General features: G+C 42.5%; 1 protein-coding gene across 1 annotated transcript in view; it reads right to left on the bottom strand.

Moving 5' to 3' along the window:
* Arl8b (ARF like GTPase 8B) overlaps nucleotides 1–22,408 on the bottom strand; it is a 38,332-nt gene extending 15,924 nt beyond the window's left edge. Inside the window, exon 1 of the mRNA XM_034511603.2 lies at nucleotides 21,962–22,408. Coding sequence (XP_034367494.1) covers nucleotides 21,962–22,084 — 123 coding nt within the window. The 5' untranslated portion in view covers nucleotides 22,085–22,408. The remainder of the gene's footprint in view (nucleotides 1–21,961) is intronic.
* Between the last annotated feature and the right edge of the window lie 648 nt (nucleotides 22,409–23,056).

Here is a 23,056-nt window from a genome sequence, read left to right as displayed (position 1 = left end):
AGTGCACAAGTTATTTCACCAAGAATCGTCTGAGAGTGGCTGTTTTACTGAGTTGTAACACTTTAGGGAAGAGCTTTCTCTCCCGAAGCATCCACTGCTGGACCTCAGACCCGCCTGGCAGGCCAAGCTCACACCCCTGCCAACCCTGCTGCTGGCATTGACAAAATCATGCTGGTGGGAGAGACCTGGGACCCTGCTACCTGCCCTACTCAGGTTTCCCTTCTGAGAGCTGTAACCAGAAACCCACAGAATCCCCAACTCAATGGAAGATGACACATCCTCAACTTTGAATTACTTGGAACACAAACAGCTTTGTCACAACACCTTTTACATAAGGGGCAGAGCAAATCCCATGATTACACTCCATCATAAGGATCTGACAGTTACTTCAGAAATGGATACATGAAGACAAACTAGATTGAAAATGTCTTCAATATTCCAAAGGACACTTAACTTACAAATGTCTTCTAATAGAAGAAAGCATGCTTTATAATTTTTGTAGTAAGAAAAAAATCCTTGACTTTAAAACTGCTTGGTTTGTTGTTTGTAGCAATAGGAACTGATTTACAATCTACTTCAATGTTTCCATTGTAACTTAGAAACCAGAAACTGGACTGTATGTGTGCATTCTTTCAAGACCAAGCTCCTCTTTGTTTGAAAATGCATACATCACTGCAACATGCTTCTTTACAGCAGCTGCTACCACACACACACACACACACACACACACACACACACCAGGGTAGATGCCACTATTATGGCACTCTCTTTGGAACTGTGAGAAAACTCATCTGTAGTTGTCCATCCTAATATCATCCTAAAGTTCCTAAAGTTCACCGTCTCCCCTTTTCAGAGCACCTGAGCCAACCGTCCCTTCAAAACACCAACCATCTGTTCTCACTCTTATACAGCAACTTGGATTCACTCCCAACTGCAAACACACTTCCTCCCTACAGGACATTATTTGAAAAGTTATGAGATTCATCTTAGCAATTAAATGTTACGATCAAAACACAAAGTCCCTCAAAATTCCCACAGCCTTTGAGTGAGAACTCGCTTCAGAAATATAAGCAAAGTGAAGGAATATTGTGCAGAACTGTAAAATGAAACTTTCCATTTCCCTTCAGATAGATAGACAGACAGATAAGATTAGATTAGATAGAGGCAGCTGAGGCATTTTTTTTTTCCTAAATGATCCAAATTCCCCACATGGGCCATCACACCAGATAAGCCAAATTCAGAGAAGTGTTTCTGCAAAATCCTAACAATGCAAGATTATTTTGTTCAAAACCAGAATAATCGGCAATACCAGAATCAAAAGCAATCTTCAAACTACTCAGAAAATCCCTGGCAGAGACAAAGACAGCTTTCCATGCATGCTGCAGATAGGACCCCTGTACAAACAAGATCTCCATGCAAGCGCACTGGTATGTAGCCAGATTTTTATCTACCAATTCAAATCAACTGACAATGGCTTCCACCACCAAGTGAGGTGTTTTTTTGTTTTGTTTTTTGTTTTTTGTTTTTTTGGGTTTTTTTTTTTGTTTTGTTTTGTTTTGTTTTGTTTTGTTTTTTATCTAGAGTGTCTGCATAGATGAAAGTGATGATTCCTAGGTGTACAAGACAGGCAGGTAAAAGTAAAGTAAGACACAGGCCAAAGACACTCCATCAGAGGCTTAGAGTGCCCAGCTACTCATAGCCTCACCTCTTGTATGTCTTTGACAGCATGTAGAGTTAACTGGGCCACACACCTATAAGCACCTACTGCACTCTTTCCTCTGTGGTCTTATAAAGCCATTCAGCTACTCTGCCTCTCCCACTATGCATCCACTTAACCATTTACTCATGTAATGAATAAAAAGAAAAAAAAAACTTACAAAACAAACATAAAAATACTGCTCAAGAACTATTACAATAATCTGTCCAAACGAGGTAGTGATATAGAACAAATGAGTATCCAATAAAATCCTTTCTGAAGTGGTGATTTTTACATCCCCTAAAGATAATTTAAATCTGTTGGACAACTATAGATAATGATACAAATCGCCCATTTCATAAAGCTACAACAAAGTGTTTTCAATCTTTTTGCCATAATAGATAGATAGATAGATAGATAGATAGATAGATAGATAGATAAAATAACAGTGGCTCAAGTGTTGTTTAGTGGTAGAGCACATGTCTGAGCACACATAAGGCTGTGGGTTACATCCCTAGATATGTTTACCTTCATTTAAAGGTCAATGCAATGTTTGATTGTACATATATTATACACCACATAAATGTCTAAAAATTGTTGTTTTCATGTATCACTTATATGAATAACTTTAAAAGGACAATTAAAACTCAAAAACAGAGCCTGGCAGTGGAAGTGGAATGCAGTTGGAGGCAGAGGCAGGTGGACCTCTCTGAGTCCCAGGACAGCCAGGACTACACAGAGAAACCTTGTTTCCAATAACAACATAAACCCTCAAAGATAACTGCCACATATCATCCTGATTGTGCTACTTAAAAATGAATCTAGATCTCTATACCTCAGTCCAGCTGTGTCACTTTTGATATAGAAAATGGTAGGAACCTCTCACAGAATGGACACATGATCTGTCTCTATAATTGCTTTTCCTAAGTCCCCTTACCAGATCATGCCTCATTGCTTCAAATGTTTACTGCTCCCTTTCCTCTGGCTTCTTTTTCTCTTCTTAGTCTCAAAAGTCACCAGAAATTAAGCATCTTTGTTTCTTAGCAGCTGGCCTTTAATAAAGTACTTTATTTAATAAAGTACATTCCTTTCATCTGTGAGACAAACTTATACTTGGGCAGTGTGGTGTCTAAATCTTCACAGCTGCAATATTCCCATCAGCCACTCTAAGATTTTACCTCTGATGAGCAGCTCTTAAGAGGCAAGCAGGTTTGCCTTGTCCAGATAGTGGCTGCAAAATGTATTTGAAAGATGAGAGTAGTGGTAAGTTTATGTGTATGTGCGTGTGTGTGTGCGTGTGTGTGTGCGCGTGCGTGCGTGTGCGATGATACACTCACCACACAAATAACAATATGGATCCAAGACAGATCTTTTGACTAGAAAAACTAAAACCACATGAAGGCCTTACTATTACATAGCATTAGGCTATGCAAATTGAACATATCAGACCAAAATCCTCTCTACAACTTTCTATAGTGATACATGAGAACTATTAATGAAAAACCTAATTGTATTCCAATCTTAACTCACTTGAAACAACTAATTAACTCTCATTGCCTGCATGTTCCAGGGGAGCCACTCAGCAACAATCTCCTTTTCAAAGACAACTCCTGAGGATTAAAATGTTCTCCAGTCCCAATTTCAATTAGGAGCATGACACTCTCATTCTGGTAACTTCTATTCCTGAAGAACACTCATTTCCAAAGATCTCAACATGTTTCCTGTGTGCACCTGTCATTAACAGCACTGTAATATGGTCTCACTAAATCCATACCTAAAGAACTGCCTACAATTTTCAGTTTGCCTTATATGTAAATTCATTTTGCTACTCAACCAACCCAGTAAGCACCCCACGCCCCATGCAGCATCTTCTCATAAACACTGATAAAAAGCACATCTTCAAATATTCAGAAACACTGATAAGCCATCAAAATTAAAGACACCCTGAAGAAATAAGTTAAAGAGCTACAGTAAGCAAGTGTGGGTGCATCTCCCAGGAACACTGAAGAGCAGGAGTAGCTGTTAACAAACAACTATATGGTAAGAGATAGGAGTTAAAATAGATTGTTTCTTTGTTTGTTAATACAGAATCTTACTATGTACCCCAGCATAGCCTGGAACTTAGCTGTAGACCCTTTCTGGGATGGATGGATGGATGGATGGATGGATGGATGGATGGATGGACGGACGGACGAACGAACGGCAAATAGCAGCAAGGTGAGTCTTCAAGCTTTCCTTCCTTCTGGGAAGAACTGGGTATTTAAGAAGTCAGAGGAAAGTAGGTCTGTCCTTTTCTACTGCCTGCCCTGAAGTGTGTATGTGCTGCTATCTAATTTTTTTTTTCTTTTTTGAAGTTACAAAGCGGGTAAGAGGGCGCACACAGAGAGGTCCTGCCTATAATTGCAGCTCTTGGGAGGCTGAAGCAAAAGAAAGTTGTGAGTTCCAGGGCATCCTGGACTACAGAGTAACAGCCTATGTTTAAAAAAAGGAGGTGGGGGGAGGCTGGAGAGATGGCTCAGCAGTTAAGAGCACTAACTGCTCTTCCAGAGGTCCTGAGTTCAATTCCCAGCAACCACATGGTGGCTCACAACCATCTGTAATGGGATCCAATGAACTCTTCTGATGTGTGTCTGAAGACAGCTGCAGTGTACTCATATAAATAAAAATAAATAAATCTTAAGAAAAATAGCAGCCTGGTGTAGTGACACATAACTTTAGTCCTAATGCAGGGTAGGCAGAGGCAGATAGAGATCTAAGTTCAAGGCTAGCCTAGCCTATAGAGTGAGGTCCAGGCCGGCCAGAGCTACATAGTAAGGATTGGGGGGGGGGGGGGGGGATGTATTATGGAAAGGAAAACTAAAAGGTCAAATCTCAAGTTCCCTTCTAGGTATCTCATAGAGGTTTCCGGTGGTTGTTAGAGGCACCCGGTGATAGGAGTCAGCAGACTATGCAGCCTAAGTCCTTTAGTCGAAAATACACAACAAAACACTTCATGAAAGGCTTCAGAATCTGCTATAACTCTTCTCCAAGACTTTCTATTTAACTGTGTGTCTATATAGGTGTGTATAGGGGTATGTACATGTGATCACCAATGTCCTCTGAGGATAAAGGTGTCCTGATCCCTGGGAACTAGAGTCACAGGTGGCTGTGAGTTGCCCAATGATGGTGGCTAGAAATTAAACTCAGGTTTCAAAAAATAGGAAATAGACCTACCTGAAGACCCAGCTATACCACTCTTGGCCATATACCCAAAAGGTGCCCCACCATGCCATAGGGGCACATGTTCCACTATGTTCATAGCAGCCGTATTTGTAAAAACCAGAGCTGGAAAAAACCCAGATGTCCCCCAACAGAAGAATGGATACAGAGAATGTGGTTCATTTACACAATGGAATACTATTCAGCTATTAAGAATGAGGACATCATTAGTTTTCCAGGCAAATGGATGGAACTAGAAAATATCATCCTGAGTGAGGTAACTCAGACTCAAAAAAACATGCAAGGCATGTACTCACTAGTAAGTGAACATTAGCCAAAAATAAAGTCACAGAACTCAAAAAAGTTAACAATCAGAGGATGCCTTAATCCCACTTAGGTGGGAAAAGAAAGCAATCACAGGAGGTGGGGAGAGAGGGCATCTAGGTGAGAGAGGGGACAGGAAGGGGAAAAGAGGAACATGATCAGGTATGTGTGGGAGGAACAGGACTGAAGCCCTGAGGGCCAGCAGAAAGAATGGAAATAGACAACCTCAAGAGGTAGAAAGAGGGGCAGGGAAACTCAAGAATGTACCAGAGACCTGAGAGGTGAGAGACTCTCAGGACTCAAAGGGAGGGACCTTAGATGAAATGCCCTACAGTGGGGAGAGGGAACTTGTAGAGTCCACCTCCAGTAGAAAGGCAGGACATCAAATGGAAGGATGGGGTTGCCATCCCACAGTCAAAAGCTCTGACTCAGAATTGTTCCTGTCTGAAAGAACTGCAGGGACAAAAATGGGGAAGAGCCTGAAGGAAAGGAGGTCCAGTAACAGGCCCAAGTTGGGATCCAGCTCAAGGGGAGGCCCCAAGGCCTGACACTATTACTGATGCTATGGTGTGCTTACTCAACGTGCTAAGAGTAGGCTGGTGATGCAGTTTCATTGCAAACCTTACTAACCTTAGTAAGCCCCTGGATCTGATACCTAGCACCAAAATAAAAAGTTAAATGCAATATAGCATATGAACAGAATAGGGCTGTCCACATGATAACTGATTAACAACCAGGCATGGTGGTGAGTGCCTACAATCCCAGCACTTCTTGAGAAGCAGAAGGAAGCTTAGGAGTTCTGGGCCAGTGGCTGGCAGATATCATCCTCAATCATTCTCCATCTTATTTTTTTGAGACAGGGTCTCTCACTGGAGCTAGGACTCTGCCTGGCTGGCCAGCAAGCCCCAGGGATCCTCCTCTCCATCTTCCCCTGTGCCCACACCTCAACTCATACTTGTGTGGCAGAGTACTTTACTGTGCTTGAGCCATCTAAGCCCTCATCCTGAACAGTAAAGGTTCTGAGTACAGCAGGAATCATGGGTTAACTGTAACCTAGGAAACGGTTTCTAGGTGACTTCCTCACGTCTCTCACATTTGCTTAATTGCAGTCCTAAATAGCCACTAATGATGTTGCAGTTTCAAACATCAAAGTTTATTTCCCTAGAAGCAGAATGTGACCAACTTGATGTTAAGGAATTTATCTTGAAATCCATGTTCAACTCTGTCAATCGACTTTTTTCCCCTTTCTGGTTCTTTGAGACAGGGGTTCCTACAGTCTAGGCTGGTCCCAAACTATGTAGCTGAGGGTGGGCTTAAACTTCTGGTCCTCTGCTCAATTTCCAGAGTGCTGGGATTACAGGTGTGCACCACCATGCAACATTTAATAAAATTGGAGGTTTTAACTTGATTGTTATTACTGGAGAGAAACACAAGTCCCAGCTCACAAGTGGAGGTCAGAGGACATTTTCTAGGAATGGGTTCTCTCCTTCCACCATATGTGGGTTGTGGGATTTATCCACTGAACTGTCTCACCAATCCTAAAAACACTGTTTTGAAAATACTGAACAGATTCTAATTCCCCAAAAATACTTTAAAGCATAATGCATTCCTTTCAGCTATTCTCTTAATTACTCCTTGATTGCTATGGCAAAACCCCATAACCAAAGACACCTTATAAAAGAAAACATTAATTTGGAGCTTATGGATCTGGCATTCTCTTTCAAGCCATCACAGCTATATTTGTTTGAGATATCAGTAGGACACTTCTATACTCACAGAAGTCTCTCTCCAGCGGCACATAGTGTGGCTGCAGAAAACGCCAAGGCTAACACCGATTCTCTTTCTATGGTTCCTCTCAACTCTATCTCTGGGTGTTCTTGAAGAAACATGGAGCACTGCAAAACCATTTGATCAGCCCTGTCAGTTTGAACAGCATTGTTTTCCAGTGAGACTGGGCTTATATGAAATATTGAGTCATGGCGTGTGGCACAGATTCCAAAGGGAAGTCCTTTCTAGACAGACACATGCATCATTACTTTTATAGCTGTCTATAACCCACTTGCTATTATCAGAGAGTGGCAGGAAACACAAGTTCAAAGAGAGGTTGGAGTACCGAGAATGTTCCTAAGGACTCATGATTTCTTTACTAAGAACGCATCATTGTTCACGCCAGGTGTGGCAGCACACACTTGTAGTCTCAGCACTCAAACAGAGGAGGCAGGAAGGCCACCAACTCACAGCTAGCCTGTGCTATATGTTATAAATTCATAAATAAATAAATAAATGCAGGAAAGAAGGAGCAGATAGGGAAGGAACATCACTATAATTAGCAGGATACCTACTCCTGATGAATATTATTCATAAAACTAGTATTGATGGCGAGCTGAGGATGTAGCTCAGAGGCAGCATGCTTGCCTAGTATGCATGAGGCCTTGGGTTCAATCCCCAGTAGCATATGTTAATGACAGTAATCTCAACAATAGCAATAATAGTAATGCCAACACATCATCCACTTCACTGACCTCATCTTACAGAAGTGAAAATTTGATATCAAGGTCACAAATACAATTAAATGGTGTTAAGCCCAAGTCAAACTTTTATAAACCATAAAGTTATGCTACACTTGAATACACACCTCAAACACTCCCAGGTTATTTGTTGCTAGACAAGCAAGAGCCATCACTTAGGGGGAAAGAGGGAGTCAGTGCTAGTGTACTGGAGTATTACCTCTTATCATCACCACGACAAAAAAAAAAAAATCATAAAATGCCGGACAAGAAGCAACTTAGAAGAGGTTTACTTTGGCTCATTGTTTGATGGAGGCAGGAGCAGAAGCCAGCAGCCATGAAGGCACAAGCCTGCTCACATAATAAGCAGGGATCCACTTCCTCCAGCAAGGTCCCACTCCTAAGGGTTCCCCCGCCATGACAGAGTACCACCAGCTGGGACCAAGTGTTCAAACACATGGACCTAGAGGCCATTGTATATTTAAAGCACAACATCACTCAATAGCCATTTGAGAAGTTTTCAAGGGGATGAGGCTGCTAGCATTCTACATTCAGTACTGACAAAGAGCATCAACTTCAAGCCACTGCAACTTCCTCTACAAAGCCTAGGCTAGTAATGACGAATTTTGTCAGCTGGAAAATAAAAGAGATGAGTGACCTGCTCAGCGGATGGCCTAACACATGTACAGTGAATTACGGCAAAGAAACAGTTTAGTTGTACTCTCAGAATGACCAAAAATTTGCTGAAAGAATCAGAAACTAGTGCCGGCCACAGTGGTTCATACATGTAATCCTAGCTCCTGGGAGACAGAGGCGAAAAGATAATGCTGTGACAAATTTAAGCCACCTTGAGCTACATAACAAATTCCAGACTAGCTTGGGCTATACAGTGGGAACCTGCCTCAAAAGGGTATCAAGAAATAAATAAATAACTACTCTATACTGCCTCACTATATTATGTCAGTGACTACAGTCTATCTACAGAGTCAGGCCCAGTGCTACATACCAAGAGAGACATTTTCTAGGAATGGGTTCTCTCCTGTGCAAGCAGAGACAGGAATGCAGAGTCTTACCACTAATAACTCCAATTTTGAACAAGTAACAAAAAAAGAAAACAAGGAATAATTACCTTTGCCTAGGAGATGAGCTGAGGCAGGCTCCACAGATTTGGGACCTGAATGAATGTGTGCACAATGCTATCTAAGGGAAAGGAGCAAAGACAGACCAAAGGACTAAAGAGCTTAGAGGCTGGAGAGAGCTCGGCTGGAGGACCCAGGCTTAATCCCTAGTACCCACGTGGTGGAGGACCACAACTGTCTCTAACTCTAGCCCCAAGTGACTCATGAACTCTACATATGCACAGATGGTGCCCAGACATACATGCAGGCAATACACCCATACACATAAAGTAAATACAATGAAAATCGATAAAGAAAAAAGAAAATGGCTTAGTATGTTGGCATTTCTGTCAGCACCACAGTCAAACACGTACAAGGAAGGTCCATTCCCTTGTCTCTCTCCCCACACACATCTTGCAAATCACCTGCAAATCTTAGCCCCTCTTTTAAAGCTTGCCAAAAGAAATGCCAAAACCTACATGTGTTCCCAGGAACGCTAATATGGTCAAGACCAGGAACCGTGGCTTCATATGTAACAAGAAGGCTAAAGCAAGCATGTAACACTGCAGCAGGCCATACCCAGTTTCCAAACTAGCAGTCCTTACAGGGCCCGAAGGAGCTGATCTTATCGAGTGGCAAAGCAACTCTAAAGAGTTGTCTATGGCCATGAAGTCACATACTAAGTTCAACTACTTTATGGACCCAAACCCCAAACGTCAGGCTAAGTGAGTATGGGTGGCATACACCTGTAAGTCCACTACTAAGTAAACACAGGGCAAGGGATTATGTAGTTCCGGGCTACCTCAAGCTTCATAGTGAACTTGAGTCTTCTGGAAAGTATGTGAGACCCTGCTTCAGGCTGCCCTCAAACTCACAATTCTCTTGTCTCAGTCCTCCACTGCTGGCACTGGAGCACATGCCAGGTTTAGGTCAGTGGTGAAGCTCCTCTCAGTCCTCTCACATGGTGAAGATAGGTATCACATACTTCCTGTCACTGGAACATTACAGTATCCACTGTAGAAACAACAATTTTCAACATGAAGTTGGATAATACAGGTATCCTGTACCTTGCCACGCTGTTTACAAGTTATGGGATTACAAGTCAGCTAACCATTCTTACAGTAGTTTTGGCAGTTCAGTTTTGACGTTTATAGAAACTCAAGAATGATGTGAAGACCTGGAATCTTGTGCCTCAGATTAGAACTCTTAGGCTCAGAACATAGAATTAAACCAATGCTGGCAAGGAAACCTCAGTGTCTTTCAAAGAAACTGCGAGCGGTGTGGTTTGCAGCCTTATGCCACAAGATGGTAGCTCATAGGAAAGAAAGAACTGACCCTTAACCAAGTTCCCTCCCTCCAGAATGCCGGAGTTCTGGAGTATGCTTAGATGGGACCTTCAAGTAAGACTATAATGTTGCTTTCTATTTGTGTACATAATAATTTTAAAAACTTGCAATCCTCCTGCCTCAACTTCTTGAGGAACTAGTATATCAGTCTGCACTGCCAAGCCAGCTTAAATGGACTATTCTCAGACCCAGTCTAGTTAAGAAAGAAAATGAACTGATAATTTAGTTTAAGGGAAGAGTACTTGCTTATCCCAAGTCCTGAGTCCACACTCAGCCTCGAGGAGGTGGGGGATCACTAGCAAACCTAGGCCTGAGGATCTTTTCAGTCTGTCTCAGTGATTAAACTCAACACACTCAACAGTTTCCAAGAACTAAGCAAAAAAGGCTTACTTCCTAAACAAAAGCTACTAATCCTTAAAGTACAATCAAGTGAAATTTGGACAGAAATTGAATCTAAATACCACATAAGGAGCCTTCAGAAGTGATCATTTATCACAGTGCTAAGCAGTTGCTCATTTAATTCTCAACTCAGACCATCTCACTTCCCAGAGGAAGGAAAGTAGCTGAGCGATACTTCCACAGATGAGTTCTGGCCACTACACTATTCAAACCCAAACATGCTGGCTCCAGATCCGCATTTGATTTTTGTTGCCCACCCCCATTCTTTTTGTTTTCTGAGACATGGTCTTATTTGGTAGCTCTGGCTGGCCTAGAACTCATTATGTAGACTCACAGAACTGACAAGAAATCTGCCTGCCTCTGCCTCGGAGCACTGAAATTAGGTGTATGCCAGGGCACCAGACATAAAACCTATCCTTAACATTACACTTTGAACTTTAGAATACTAATGTGAGTTCATAAATACACCTTTTTCTTAGTTTTATGTTTTGGATACTATTGAGCACCTAGTATGTACCAAATACCATTCTGGGCAGTTAGAGTGTTATCAGTGGGAAAAAAAGGTCCCCACTTTCAAGGTTCATGGATTACAGTCGTGTAATAGCTAAAACTTATGGTAAGTCTTGTCAGCTTGACTAGACAGAAAGACCTAGAAGATCAGTAAAGTATATCTCTTTGGGATAAGCAGAGGTATGATGGCTATGTTTAGGTTTTGCCTAGTTTGGGTTTTTTAAGACAGGTTTTCATTCTGCAATACAGGGCAACCTAGACCAACATTGCTGAGGCTGGCCTGGAACTCCTTCCTCAGACTCCTGAATGCTGGATTTCAGGCATGAACCCCCACACTGAGACGAAGCCTTTGATGGATTCATAGTATGACAGTATTATGAAAAGTAGGTCAAAAGTAGGAGGTGGGGCCTGGTTGGAGAAAGGTCATGACAGCCAGTCCTTGGGAAATATACCTTTTTCCTGACCCCTTTCTGTTTCCTCTTTCTGCTTCCAATGTCAAGATGTTAGTAACAGGGCTAGCGAGATGGCTTAGTGGATAAAAGTACTTATTGTCAACCCTGACAAGTTAAGTCTGGTGGGCCTATATGGGGGAAGAAAACAAGCAATTCTCACACACATGTGTATGCACACATGCACAATTTGTACATACATGTGATTTTTTTTTTTAAGTTAGAAATATGCTAAGCCACACAGTCTTGCTAGTTTAATGTTCTGACTAAGAGCATGGGACTAGTGAACACTGACTGAAGCCTCTCAAGTCCCAAGACAAAACAAAGAACTATTCCTGTAAGATGAGGTATTTCAGCCACAGTGACACAGGAGTCACTAAAATAGACTCTTCCCATGTGCTCACTGCTTAAAGAGTTTTTATATACTGACTCTACCACACTGGAAGACATGCCCCACTTTACACATAAGGAAACAGGCACTGAGGGGTGGGCTGGTTAGGTTTTGTCAACCTGACACAAACACAGACATATCTACGAACAGGGAACCTAGAACCAAGGAGTTATCTCCAGCAGATTGACCTGTGGGTATGACTCTGAAGCACTTTCTTGATTAATGACTTTTACAAACTTTTTTGAAAAACAGCAAATAAAAACATCATTAAGAAAATTAACAAGACTCAAAGTCTATACAACTCAATAAGCTTATATATAATTAGAACTGGCATTCAAAGGAAAGCTATAAAGCTTCATATTAAATTGTATACTGACTCTACCACACTGATTTCAGTATAGAATGTATTTTCTCAGTTAGCTATCACCAAATCCAAATAATCCATGACATAATTAAAACTAGAAAAACTACTGATATGTGTGTATCCATTGCTTTATTCATCCTTCCTCATCCTCTTCTTATGTTTGGTTTTTCTTCATGTTATTCCATACCCATATGTGCACTCACTGTGAGAGGTATCAGCCCTGGGCATGTGGTCCCGGCTGTATAAGAAACCAAGCTGAGCAAACCACGGGAAACCATCACTAAGCAACAGTCCTCTGGCCTAACTCCCTCAGAGATGAACGGTTACCTTCAAGTGTAAGAAAAAACAAACCCTTTCCTCCCTCAACTTGCTTTGGTCATGGTTTTTAATCACTATATCAGTAGAAAGCACACAAGGACAAGGGTTACAGGGCTTGCAAACAACAGTGCAGCAGAAGTCAGGCCTTGAACTAGGGAGTAGAGCTGGCTTTCTATTCCTAAACTCTATCCTTCCAACCCACATAGTTCAAATAAACTCAACCACACAGAACTCATATGCTAATAAATTTAGCCTCACAGCAATGCTTTGTATATGCTAAATTAACTGTTACTAAATAAACTGGTACAAAAATATTTTTAGTATCATTCTACAAACTTTCTAACCCAGCTTAGAAGAAAAAAGTCAATTTCTGAGAAAAAAAAAAAAAAAGACTACTTCTTAGATACCTGAAGCCTACAATTATTTTGCCAGTATTCATTTTTATTTATTTATTTAATAATAATTTATTATTATATTTAATAATTTAATAAAAATATAATATTATAATTTATTTAATATTTATATAATTTATTATTAAAGACATATTAATAGGCACATTGTTTTACAGTCAACATGTCAAGTCTATCAATAAGCTATATCACCAGCCCCTTGGAGATTACTAAGTAATCCCTAAATCTCTATTAATTTTTAAAACTTCTCGATATGAGAAAAGAATATTATTCTGAGGGCTAGAGAACCAGCTCAATGGTTAAGAGCACTGACTGCTCTTCCAGTGGTCCTGAGTTCAATTCCCAGCAACCACATGGTGGCTCACAACCATCTGTAATGGGTTCCAATGCCCTCTTCTGGTGTGTCTGAAGAGAGAGAGACAGTGTATTCACATACATAAAATAAATAAAAAGTCTAAAAAAAAGGAAGGAAGGAAGGAAGGAAGGAAGGAGGGAGGGAGGGAGGGAGGGAGGGAGGGAGGGAGGGAAGGAAGGAAGGAAGGAAGGAAGGAAGGAAGGAAGGAAGGAAGGAAGGAGAGAAAAAATAAATCATTCTGGGGCTGTGAGATGGCTTGGCAGGTAAAGGTGCTTACCACTAAGCCTGATGACCTGAGTCTGATCCCCAGGATGCACAAAGTCAAAGGAGATCACCAGTTCCAATGGGCTGTCCTTTGACCTCCACACATATATACACACAGAAGAGATAATATAATAATAAAAAAGAAAATCATTCTAGTGTATTAAACTAGACAAACTATGAAACTAGATCCAAGTACGAGTCAATATCTAATTTAAGAAGCACAGTAACCTTTAAAAAAAAAAAAGGATCTCAGAGCATAAGGCTTGTAGTTGGGACTCTGAAGCCACTAAGTGAAACTGTCAGATCTTAGAAAAACTAAAGCCAGCCTGGGATTGGGGGACACACCTTTAATCTCAACACTAAGGAGGCAGAGTCAGAAGCATCTCTTGAGTTTAAGGCGAGCCTGTTTTTCAGAGTGAGTTTCCAGGAAATCCAGGGTTATACTGAGAAACCCTATCTTGAAAGACAAAAACAGCGGTGGTAGTGCACGCCTTTAATCCCAGCACTTGGGAGGCAGAGGCAGGCCGATTTCTGAGTTCGAGGCCACCCTGGTCACAGCGTGAGTTCCAGGACAGCCAGGACTACACAGAGAAACCCTGTCTCAAAAAATAAATAAATAAATACAAAAACAAAAACACAAAAAGCCCCAAATCTTTTACCTAAAATAGTAGGCAAATGGTTTATATATTTCCCTAGTTTTTCTTAAATATGACCTTCAAGAACACAAATTAGCTTTACAACTACAAACAATATGCAAGTGATTTCTTAATTAGAGTATGTGGTGAAGTCAGAGGACAGCTCTGTTCTCTTTTCTTTTCTTTCTTTCTTTTTTTTTTTTTTTTTTTTGGTTTTTCGAGATAGGGTTTCTCTTTTCATCATGTGAGACTCAGGGAAAAAAATGATGGTAAGGAAGGCGCACAGAGGCAAGCAGCATCCCACCACTACAACAGGACCAGAGAGTTAAATAAAGGGTACATGGAAACACCAGACAGCTAGAACACGGAATCCACAAGGAACTGTACAGCAAACCACTAGAAAGCTACAAGGATGGGCTATACTTACAGTCTGCCTGCAAGACTCAAAGAAAAGATAAAGAAAAAAGCTGCCTAGAGTCCCAGTGTTAGCAGCCACTGACACATAAAAGGCACTCCTTAAAACGTGCTCTGCCTAAACACCAACAAATGGCAAAGCAGTTTTTAGAAACTACCAGTGTAAGAGTTGTTTGTCTTGCACATAGCAAACGGGCATGGCTCCGCTGATGTCCAACTTTTCGTAGAGACGTATCTATTCAGAAGAGCTCACCACTGGAAAACACTTTCTACAATGTTATTTGGCCACATGATAGAAGTGTGTTTAAATCATTCACTGCTAATTCTTGAGAATTCATCCTCAAGAAATACAGGTCAGACTGAGATAAACTGGCAAAACCCTGAAAACCATTCATGTTCTGTGACAAGGAAAGGCTCAAATATACAAAGTGTGAAGCACTAAAAAATTCAGCTACAGTGACCTTTTTTATAGCACATACTGCTATGTTCTGACCCTAGACTGCTCCTGTACCAGGGAAGCACCTATTACTGTGGTGCCTTTCCCTGATGGTGGGCCTCCTGCAAGCCCTGAAGCGTGCTGACCACAATCACATCAGCAGTGCAGGTGTCTGTGAGAGTGGTGAAGCCATCGACAGGTACAAAGGGCTACCAGCTCCTGTATACAGTCACTGAAGGTGGTGAGGTAGGCGGTGATTTCCAGGGTATGAAAGACACTTTTCCTTGTCCTTCCTACAGCAAACGCAAAAATGGATTTACATGCTACAGTGACAAATTTTTCTGTGACAAACTAGCCTTTACTTCTAGTTAGTGCTGTTGATGGGCCCAGCCCTGAACATTCTATCAGCAGTCAATGACTGAACCATATCTCAAGCTCTATAGCCTGCTTTAGAAATGTCTTTAGTTCTCATTCTATGCGTGCATCTGCATGTGTCAGGATATGTACACGTGAGCATGCAAGCGCCCCAGGAGGCAAGACGGATCAGATCCCCTGAAATCAGTTACAAGCAGTTGTGAACTGCCTCGTGTGGATGCTGAGGACTTCTCATGTCGTCTGCAAGAGCAGTACACTCTAGCTCGGCCATCTCTCCATTCCCTATATCCTGATGTTTATATATATTTATCTTTGCAACTGAAAATAAAATAAAAATAAAATTAAAAAAAAAAAAGAGGATGAGCTATACACAGTCTGCCTGTAAGGTTGGGGAACTTTTTGTAACACATTCTGCTATATTCTGGCCCTAGATAACTCCTGTACCAGAGTGAGGGAGCATGAGGCAGTCAGCGTCCCTGTGGAAATCAGAGGACAACTGTTGGGATCCACACTAGCCCCACGTTGGGGCGGCCAAAAAATGTCTCGGACCGAGCAAAATGTTGAGGCCGGGGCCGACCCACGTTTGGGCGGCCACTGTATCCCGGCCCAAGCTGCCGCTCTGGTTCGTGGGTCGGGGTTCAGCAAGAGCGAGAGTGAGGATGGACTCGAAGAATGCAGACCAGACAGAGTGTAATTCAATCCCGTTTATTCTTCAGTCTAAGTCCTAAGTCTTGAGTTCCTAGTGCCTAGTCCCTAGCTCCTAGTCCCTCCAAGTTCCAAGTTACTTCTTCCAAGTTCTCTTCCAAGTGCCTGCTACCTGTCTTCTCTCTGCTGTGTCTGGTTCTCTCCTGTGTCTCCCTAATGTCTGATATGTCTGTCTGCCTCTGCCTTTTATATGTCTCACTTCTAAGCCACGCCTCTAAGTTACACCTTTAATCATGCCCTTAGGTCTTGTCTCTAACTCTGATCTCTATACTTCTAAGTCATACTCTTAAGTCACACACCTTTAATCTCACACACCTTTAATCTCACACACCTTTAATCTCAAGGTATCTAAACCAAGATTATCGGAGTGTGCTCAGCTGTTGTAGGCTATTGTAATCCAAGTCTCATGTCAGGGTATATGGCTCAAGATGGCTGCAAAGCTGATAGCCGCTTTCTGCTAAAAGTCGGCCCCCAACAGACAACTTGTAGGACTGGGTCTCAGGGATGGAACTCAAGCTTGGTGGCAAGTGCTATCTCCTGAGCACTGTCGCCTGCCTAAACTTCTTAAAAGGAATTTGGATACACACTTGAAAATGATAAGACAAAGGTGCTATGAAACACTAACGAGAGTTCACCTAAATGATGAAAATACAAGTGGTTCCTTCCGTATCTCTTCTATACAGCCCTTCAAATTCCAAGCAGCCTGTATCAACCTCAAGACACAGGGCTGCAGCGACAGAAGGCTTTATGCCTGATATGTAGTCCTCTAGACCAGTGCTCAGACCCCAGCACCCCTGTAACAAGCCTGGTGCCCCACCCACTGGCAAACACAGATACACACATGAGTAAATAAATCAATCAATCCTCTTAGAAAAGAAATCAGGGAAGCTCTCTCTAGGGTTTCCAAAACTAAATTTTACAATATATAGACACAGTCCTCTCTGCCTCCAAATTCAGTGATAATCTGGGAGAAACTGGGAAGTTCCCTAAGTTGTCCAATAGTCTTTATAAACACCATCATCTAAAATGGATTTTACTGAGCATGTCAGGTTTTCATAATTCCTAGATTACATACAACAATACTGAAAGAACTGACTGAAGCAAAAGTACCCAGAAGAGCTGCTCCATGGCAGAATGCCCCGGGCCCCTTCCCTATGAACTCAAGACAAACAGAAGGCTAACCTCTACACTCAAATTTTGGATCTGTTTAACATCTAAACTTAAGACAGTACATTTAAAAACAAAACTGGTTTTGTCATTATTACCCCCAGATAAGCCATTTTACAAAATTCAAAATTAAAACCAAGTATTCTACATATCTGTACCTCAAAACTCAGGAAGCGAAGGGTTATTATGAGTTTGAGGCCAGCCTAGGCTATGAGGGAGTCAAGGTTAGCCTGGGATACAGTGTCACCCTGTCTATAAAAAAATAAGTTAAGCCGGGCGGTGGTGGCGCACGCCTTTAATCCCAGTACTTGGGAGGCAGAAGCATCCGGATTTCTGAGTTCGAGGCCAGCCTGGTCTGCAGAGTGAGTTCCAAGACAGCCAGGGCTACACAGAGAAACCCTGTCTCGAAAAACCACAAAATAAATAAATAAATAAATAAATAAGTTAAAATGAATCTGCTTTGGAATGTTAAAGATAGCTCAGTAACAATGTGTATTATTAGCTAGCCATGTAAACGTCCTTGACTGTCCACTGCTCTCACCTTTCATTAATAATCAATTTCTCCTAATTTATGTCACTATATGATGCTTTGATTAGGGGTTGGGGGTATGGTCAATTGATGAGGACCATCCAGCACTGCACAAACCCCTGGGTTCAGCCCCTAGCCCCATATAAACAACATACCAAATAGGCACAGGAAATCAACATATCCCTGTACTTTAAACAGAGAGAAAGATACCTTTTAATTATGTGAAAGTATGTGTCTGTGGAGCAATGTAACACAATCACACATAACTCCGTTAACCACAATTAGCAGAACTATACACAATCTTTATGACATCCACTTTTAAAATATATAAGGTGTTTCTGTGAGTCAAGGGGTTCTCAGAAGCCAGAAGAGGGTACTGGATCCTCTGGAGCTGGAGTTATAAGCAATTGTGAGATTCCTAACACGGGTGCTGGGATTGTACATGTCCTCTGGAAGAACAGCAATGGCTAAGCCATCTTTCCAGTCCCAGAAAAAGATTTGGGTTGTTTGTTTGTTTGTTTTGGTTTTGGTTTTGGTTTTGGTTTTTTTTTTTCAAGACAGGGTTTCTCTGTGTAGCCCTGGCTGTCCTAGAACTCACTCTGCAGACCAGGCTGGCCTCGAACTCAGAAATCCAGATGCTTCTGCCTCCCAAGTACTGGGATTAAAGGCGTGCGCCACCACCGCCCGGCCCAGAAAAAGATTTGTGAAGGATCTTCCAGTTCTCCATTCTGTGGCCCTAAGATAGACTTAAAGAGGCAGATGAGAATAGTAAAAACTACATTGGCCTGCGCACTGATTCTATTGTGGCTACTTGTCAGCTTTGTCAGTGGAACCCTTGGCCTATGTGGCTGTCCTAGCTACATCAGCAAAATGAAGGTAAATCAGATGATTTAAAGTATCTACAGCTCTTAAACATCTAAGGTGGCCATGGTGCTACAGGCCTGTAGTACTAGAGAAGAACCCCTAGTTTGAGGCCAGCCTGAGCTATATAACCAGACCTTATCTCAAAACAAAACACACTAGATTTAGGTTTCTTCTATCTTGCCAAGTATCTTTCTTAATTTTCAGTAGTAATAAACTTATCCAAGGATTAACTTTTTCAATTAATCACAATTAGAAGAATTACACAATTTTATAATACTATCCATAATGCTTACAAGAGTTTACCCTATAATAATTTGCCAACTTCAATTATACATTTCTTAGTAACTATGCTATGACCCATCTAAGTGTCCCAGTAAATGATTACTCAACAAAACATTACATTACACATATAGGACACATGACTGATTACACAACTGCACCAATATTAACATAGTAACTGGACATTATTTCATGTCTATCACATCAGAAAATTAAAGTCTAGAGGTGTTTCTTTCAATAACATCCAGAACAAATGATAATATTCTGCACCTCATGTCTCTTAATAAAAGAGGTGCCATTTCAGGTTTAAAAGCGTAAGAGAAACTGAGTATCTTTGTTCTTGAAAGTCCAACTTTTAGGATTGGACCAAGTCTCACATAAAAGAACTTTTATAAACCAATCTTTATAAACTAGGTGACATTAATTCACTAAATCTTCCTCCAATTTTTAGGTAGATGCAGGGACATTAGATTTAATGTTTACAATCCCTCCCTCTTCCTGGGAGAGTTGAGTGGGAGGATGGCCATGTGTTTGCCAACCCGGACTACCTAGTGAGTTCAAGGACACAGGGCCACACAGTGAAACTCTGTCTCAAAAGAACAAAGACTAGATGAGAGATACAAGTTAAGCTAGTAGTAACTAAGAAGTCATCCCCTTTCTCAACAATTTAAACCCCATCACCAACTTACAGTCTAGCCTTTTTTCTTCTTTTCCTAAATTATTTTTGCTCAGTGTGTTGGGGTGGGGTTCCTTACAGTGTAGCCCTGCCTGGTCTGGTATTTGTTATATATATGTAGATCAAGCTGACCCACAAACAGAAAACCGCAGAATGGTAGTTACCATTCTGCCTCAACCTCTTAAATGCTGGAATTACAGGTAAGCATCGCCATGTCTTGGACCTTAACATTTTTAATTGACAGATCATAATTATATATGTGTGTATGGGGATAGTGTAATGTTTTATGATATATAGAATCTGGGATAACTAAATTTAAACATAATCTCTCTTTATTGTGGGATCTTTTTTAACAGAATATCTATACCATTATAATTCAAAAAGAACCGTCTAATACTGGTAACAGAAGGTCACTAACTTAAACAGCACTGCTGACATTTGATAGTTGTTAAAAAGAATCTAACACAAAAGGAAGGGAGGCTTAAGGTGCTTCTTTCCCACAAGCCATGGATCTGCAACTGCAGACTACACTAGCCTGAGAGTCAAAGGGAATGGGCCCTGCTCAGTCCTTTCCCAATGCATTTCCTTGTGCCTGCTTTGGGTAGCACAGCCACTACAGATATCCACGTGTTGTCATTTCCCTATTCCTCCTGGTTAGCCCTTGGAGCAACTCTCTTAAGAAATCTATTGTTATCTGCATGCCATAGATCAGAAAACCGCAATCGGCTCGACCAGACCCAAGGCTGCTAAGTGGCAGATCCAGATTTCAAATCCGGGACTGCTTGGCATAAAAATTCAGGCTTCTTGTATCAAGCTGCACTGTCTAGGGATAATATATGCATGAAAGTAAGCAGTATGTCTCTTGAATTCTACTCATTGGTACAGGTTCTTGCATTAAGTCATCCTCCACAGCAAATACAACTGATCATACCAACACACCCACCTGTACCAATTCCATCTTGTCCAAGGGACAGGATTCCCAAGGAAACTCCAATTCATATCTAGGTTAACAAAAAATGAATACCTCCAAGGCTATAGAAAAGTTCTAGTATGAAAGAAAGCCTAAAATCTGTTCTGCCTTATTCTCTAGGGGTGGGGGCAATATAGGAAGAGCCCAACATAAAGCACAGGGATCGTCCTTATACTTATATTAAGCCATCTTCGAAAGAAATTTGAGTCTCTGCTCCTCTCTTTCATGCCTGTTGCTCTTTTATTACAGGGACTGAGTCACAAGTTACCTAGTTTCTCCCATGGCAGTGTGCAGCCAAACCAGTTCGGCAGCTCAGCTGTCTCCCGAGTGAGGGTTGCAACAATCCTCTTGAAGGTCTGAGAACTGCCGCCACTTCTCATCAGAACAATTGTAAAGCTCAACCCTCTAAGACAGCCCTAAGACCGTGCAATGACTCCTGGGCTCCAAAGACAGACAGACATTCACACCCATTCCTTCCCCAATCAATCAAAAAAACGCAAAACTCAACAAACACTCTCCCACTGAATTAGCCACCACATTACATTTACGTTCTCCAGGCAATTGCTCTGAGCCTGCACAAGCTATGTCCCAATCTAATTCCTTCTCTAGAAGGAAAAAAAAAAATATCTAAAGACCAAACCCTACAGAATAGTTAACTTTATGTTGAATGCAGAGCCATCTATCCACCCGTTTAACACAATCAGCTCTGGAGAAACAGAGACTCGCCTCGCCCTTACTCCTTTGCCTTAATAAATACTGGGATCTGAATGGTCTCTCCAACAGCTTCCTCCAGTAAGCTAGGTCATCAGTTTGATCTCCGACTCTCCATGGACAAGTGACAAAGACCAAGCGAACTGGAGGCGCCAAAGCTCCCCCTGGCATTCACAGAAGCGCCCACACGGGTTGCCTGCTTTCACAATGCGGCTCCTTCGTCCCAAGTGGAGATTTCGGAGAGGCCTCCCAGTCGCAGGCGTTCTGGAAAAGGCCAGGCTCACCCGTCCGGGTGAGCAAGTGACAGGTTGGAATTAACCCTTCAGCCTCCGCAGCCCGAAAGGCGGCAACTGTGGCAGACTCGGATTAACCCTTTCCGGGCCGCGTTAAAGGCACAGGCCCTACCAAAACGCAACGCGGAATGGACCCTCCGGCTGCTGACCCTCCGGCTACAACCTCCCAGGCCCACACACGCAGGATCGCACGGCCCGGCCCTCGGAGAGGTGACAGGCCCGGGACGCCGGCCAGGCCGCCCGCAGAGGGCTGCTCACCGCGATGACATTGACGAAGGTGGTCTTGCCGGAGTACTGCAGCCCCACGAGCGTCAGTTCCATCTCCTCCTTCCAGAAGAGCGAGCGGAACCAGTCCAGCAGGCGGGAGATGAGCGCCAGCATGGCGGCGGCCGGCAGCGAACGTGGACTGGCACGGATCACAGCGGACACTGCTTCCCACGAGCGGGTATCGGCCCCGAACCCGCCAACGGCTCTTCGGTGGGGCCCCCGGCACGACTCGGGCAGACACAGGCAGACGGCTGCGACGGCCGGAGCCAGGAAGCCCAGCGGGTCATATGACTCGCCCTACCCACCCCCACGCCTGGCCCGGCGCAGGAGCGGAAGCGGGCAGCAAGAGCGGCGCGGCCCGGGAGACTCCGAGCTCCCGCCGGCGACATTGCCACCTGGTGGTAAGTCCCCACTCTTCCATTGCCTTGGTGCCAGTTCACGTCGTCACATGTCTTTCCTCTTTCATTTATTTTCTTCCCAAAGTACTGGTCTCCTCAGCCAGACGCTTGCCAACATGAGAGGTGGAGGCAGGAGGATCAGGAGTTCAATAAACAAAAAAGGTGGGGTTACAGAAATGACTCGGGGGTTAAAAGTGCTTGCTGCTCTTTCAGAGAACCCGAGTTCAGGACCCAGCAGCACCCACATCTGGCAGCCCTCAACAGCCTTGTGACTTCAACTCTGGGGGATCCAGATCTGTCCTCTGGGCTTCAGGAGACACTGTGTGATGTGATGATGATTATGATAAGGCAACAATGCTCTAAATTAGATATAGATATAGGGTGCACAGTTGTAAACCGAGAGCCCTGAAGTTTGAGGTAAGACGATTGTGAGTCAAGTCTAGCTTGGTGAATTCAAGATCAGCCTGTACTGTGCTTAGTGAACTCAGAAAAACCTATCACAAGAAAACAGGGAAGGTGATGCATACGGTTCAAAGACTAAGCATTATCCAAAGCCCTGGGGTCCAACCTCAACTCTGCTAAAGAAACAAAAGCTCTGCACCATGCCTTTGGTTGGCGAAAGCAAAGGATGAGAAGTAATGTTTGTATTGGGTGAAGAATTGGTTATACCGGGATAGGATCACAAGAA

This window comes from Arvicanthis niloticus, chromosome 9 (assembly GCF_011762505.2).
Source record: "Arvicanthis niloticus isolate mArvNil1 chromosome 9, mArvNil1.pat.X, whole genome shotgun sequence".
In the NCBI taxonomy this organism is placed as follows: Eukaryota; Metazoa; Chordata; class Mammalia; order Rodentia; family Muridae; genus Arvicanthis; species Arvicanthis niloticus.
This window is presented reverse-complemented; position numbering and strand designations above follow the sequence as displayed.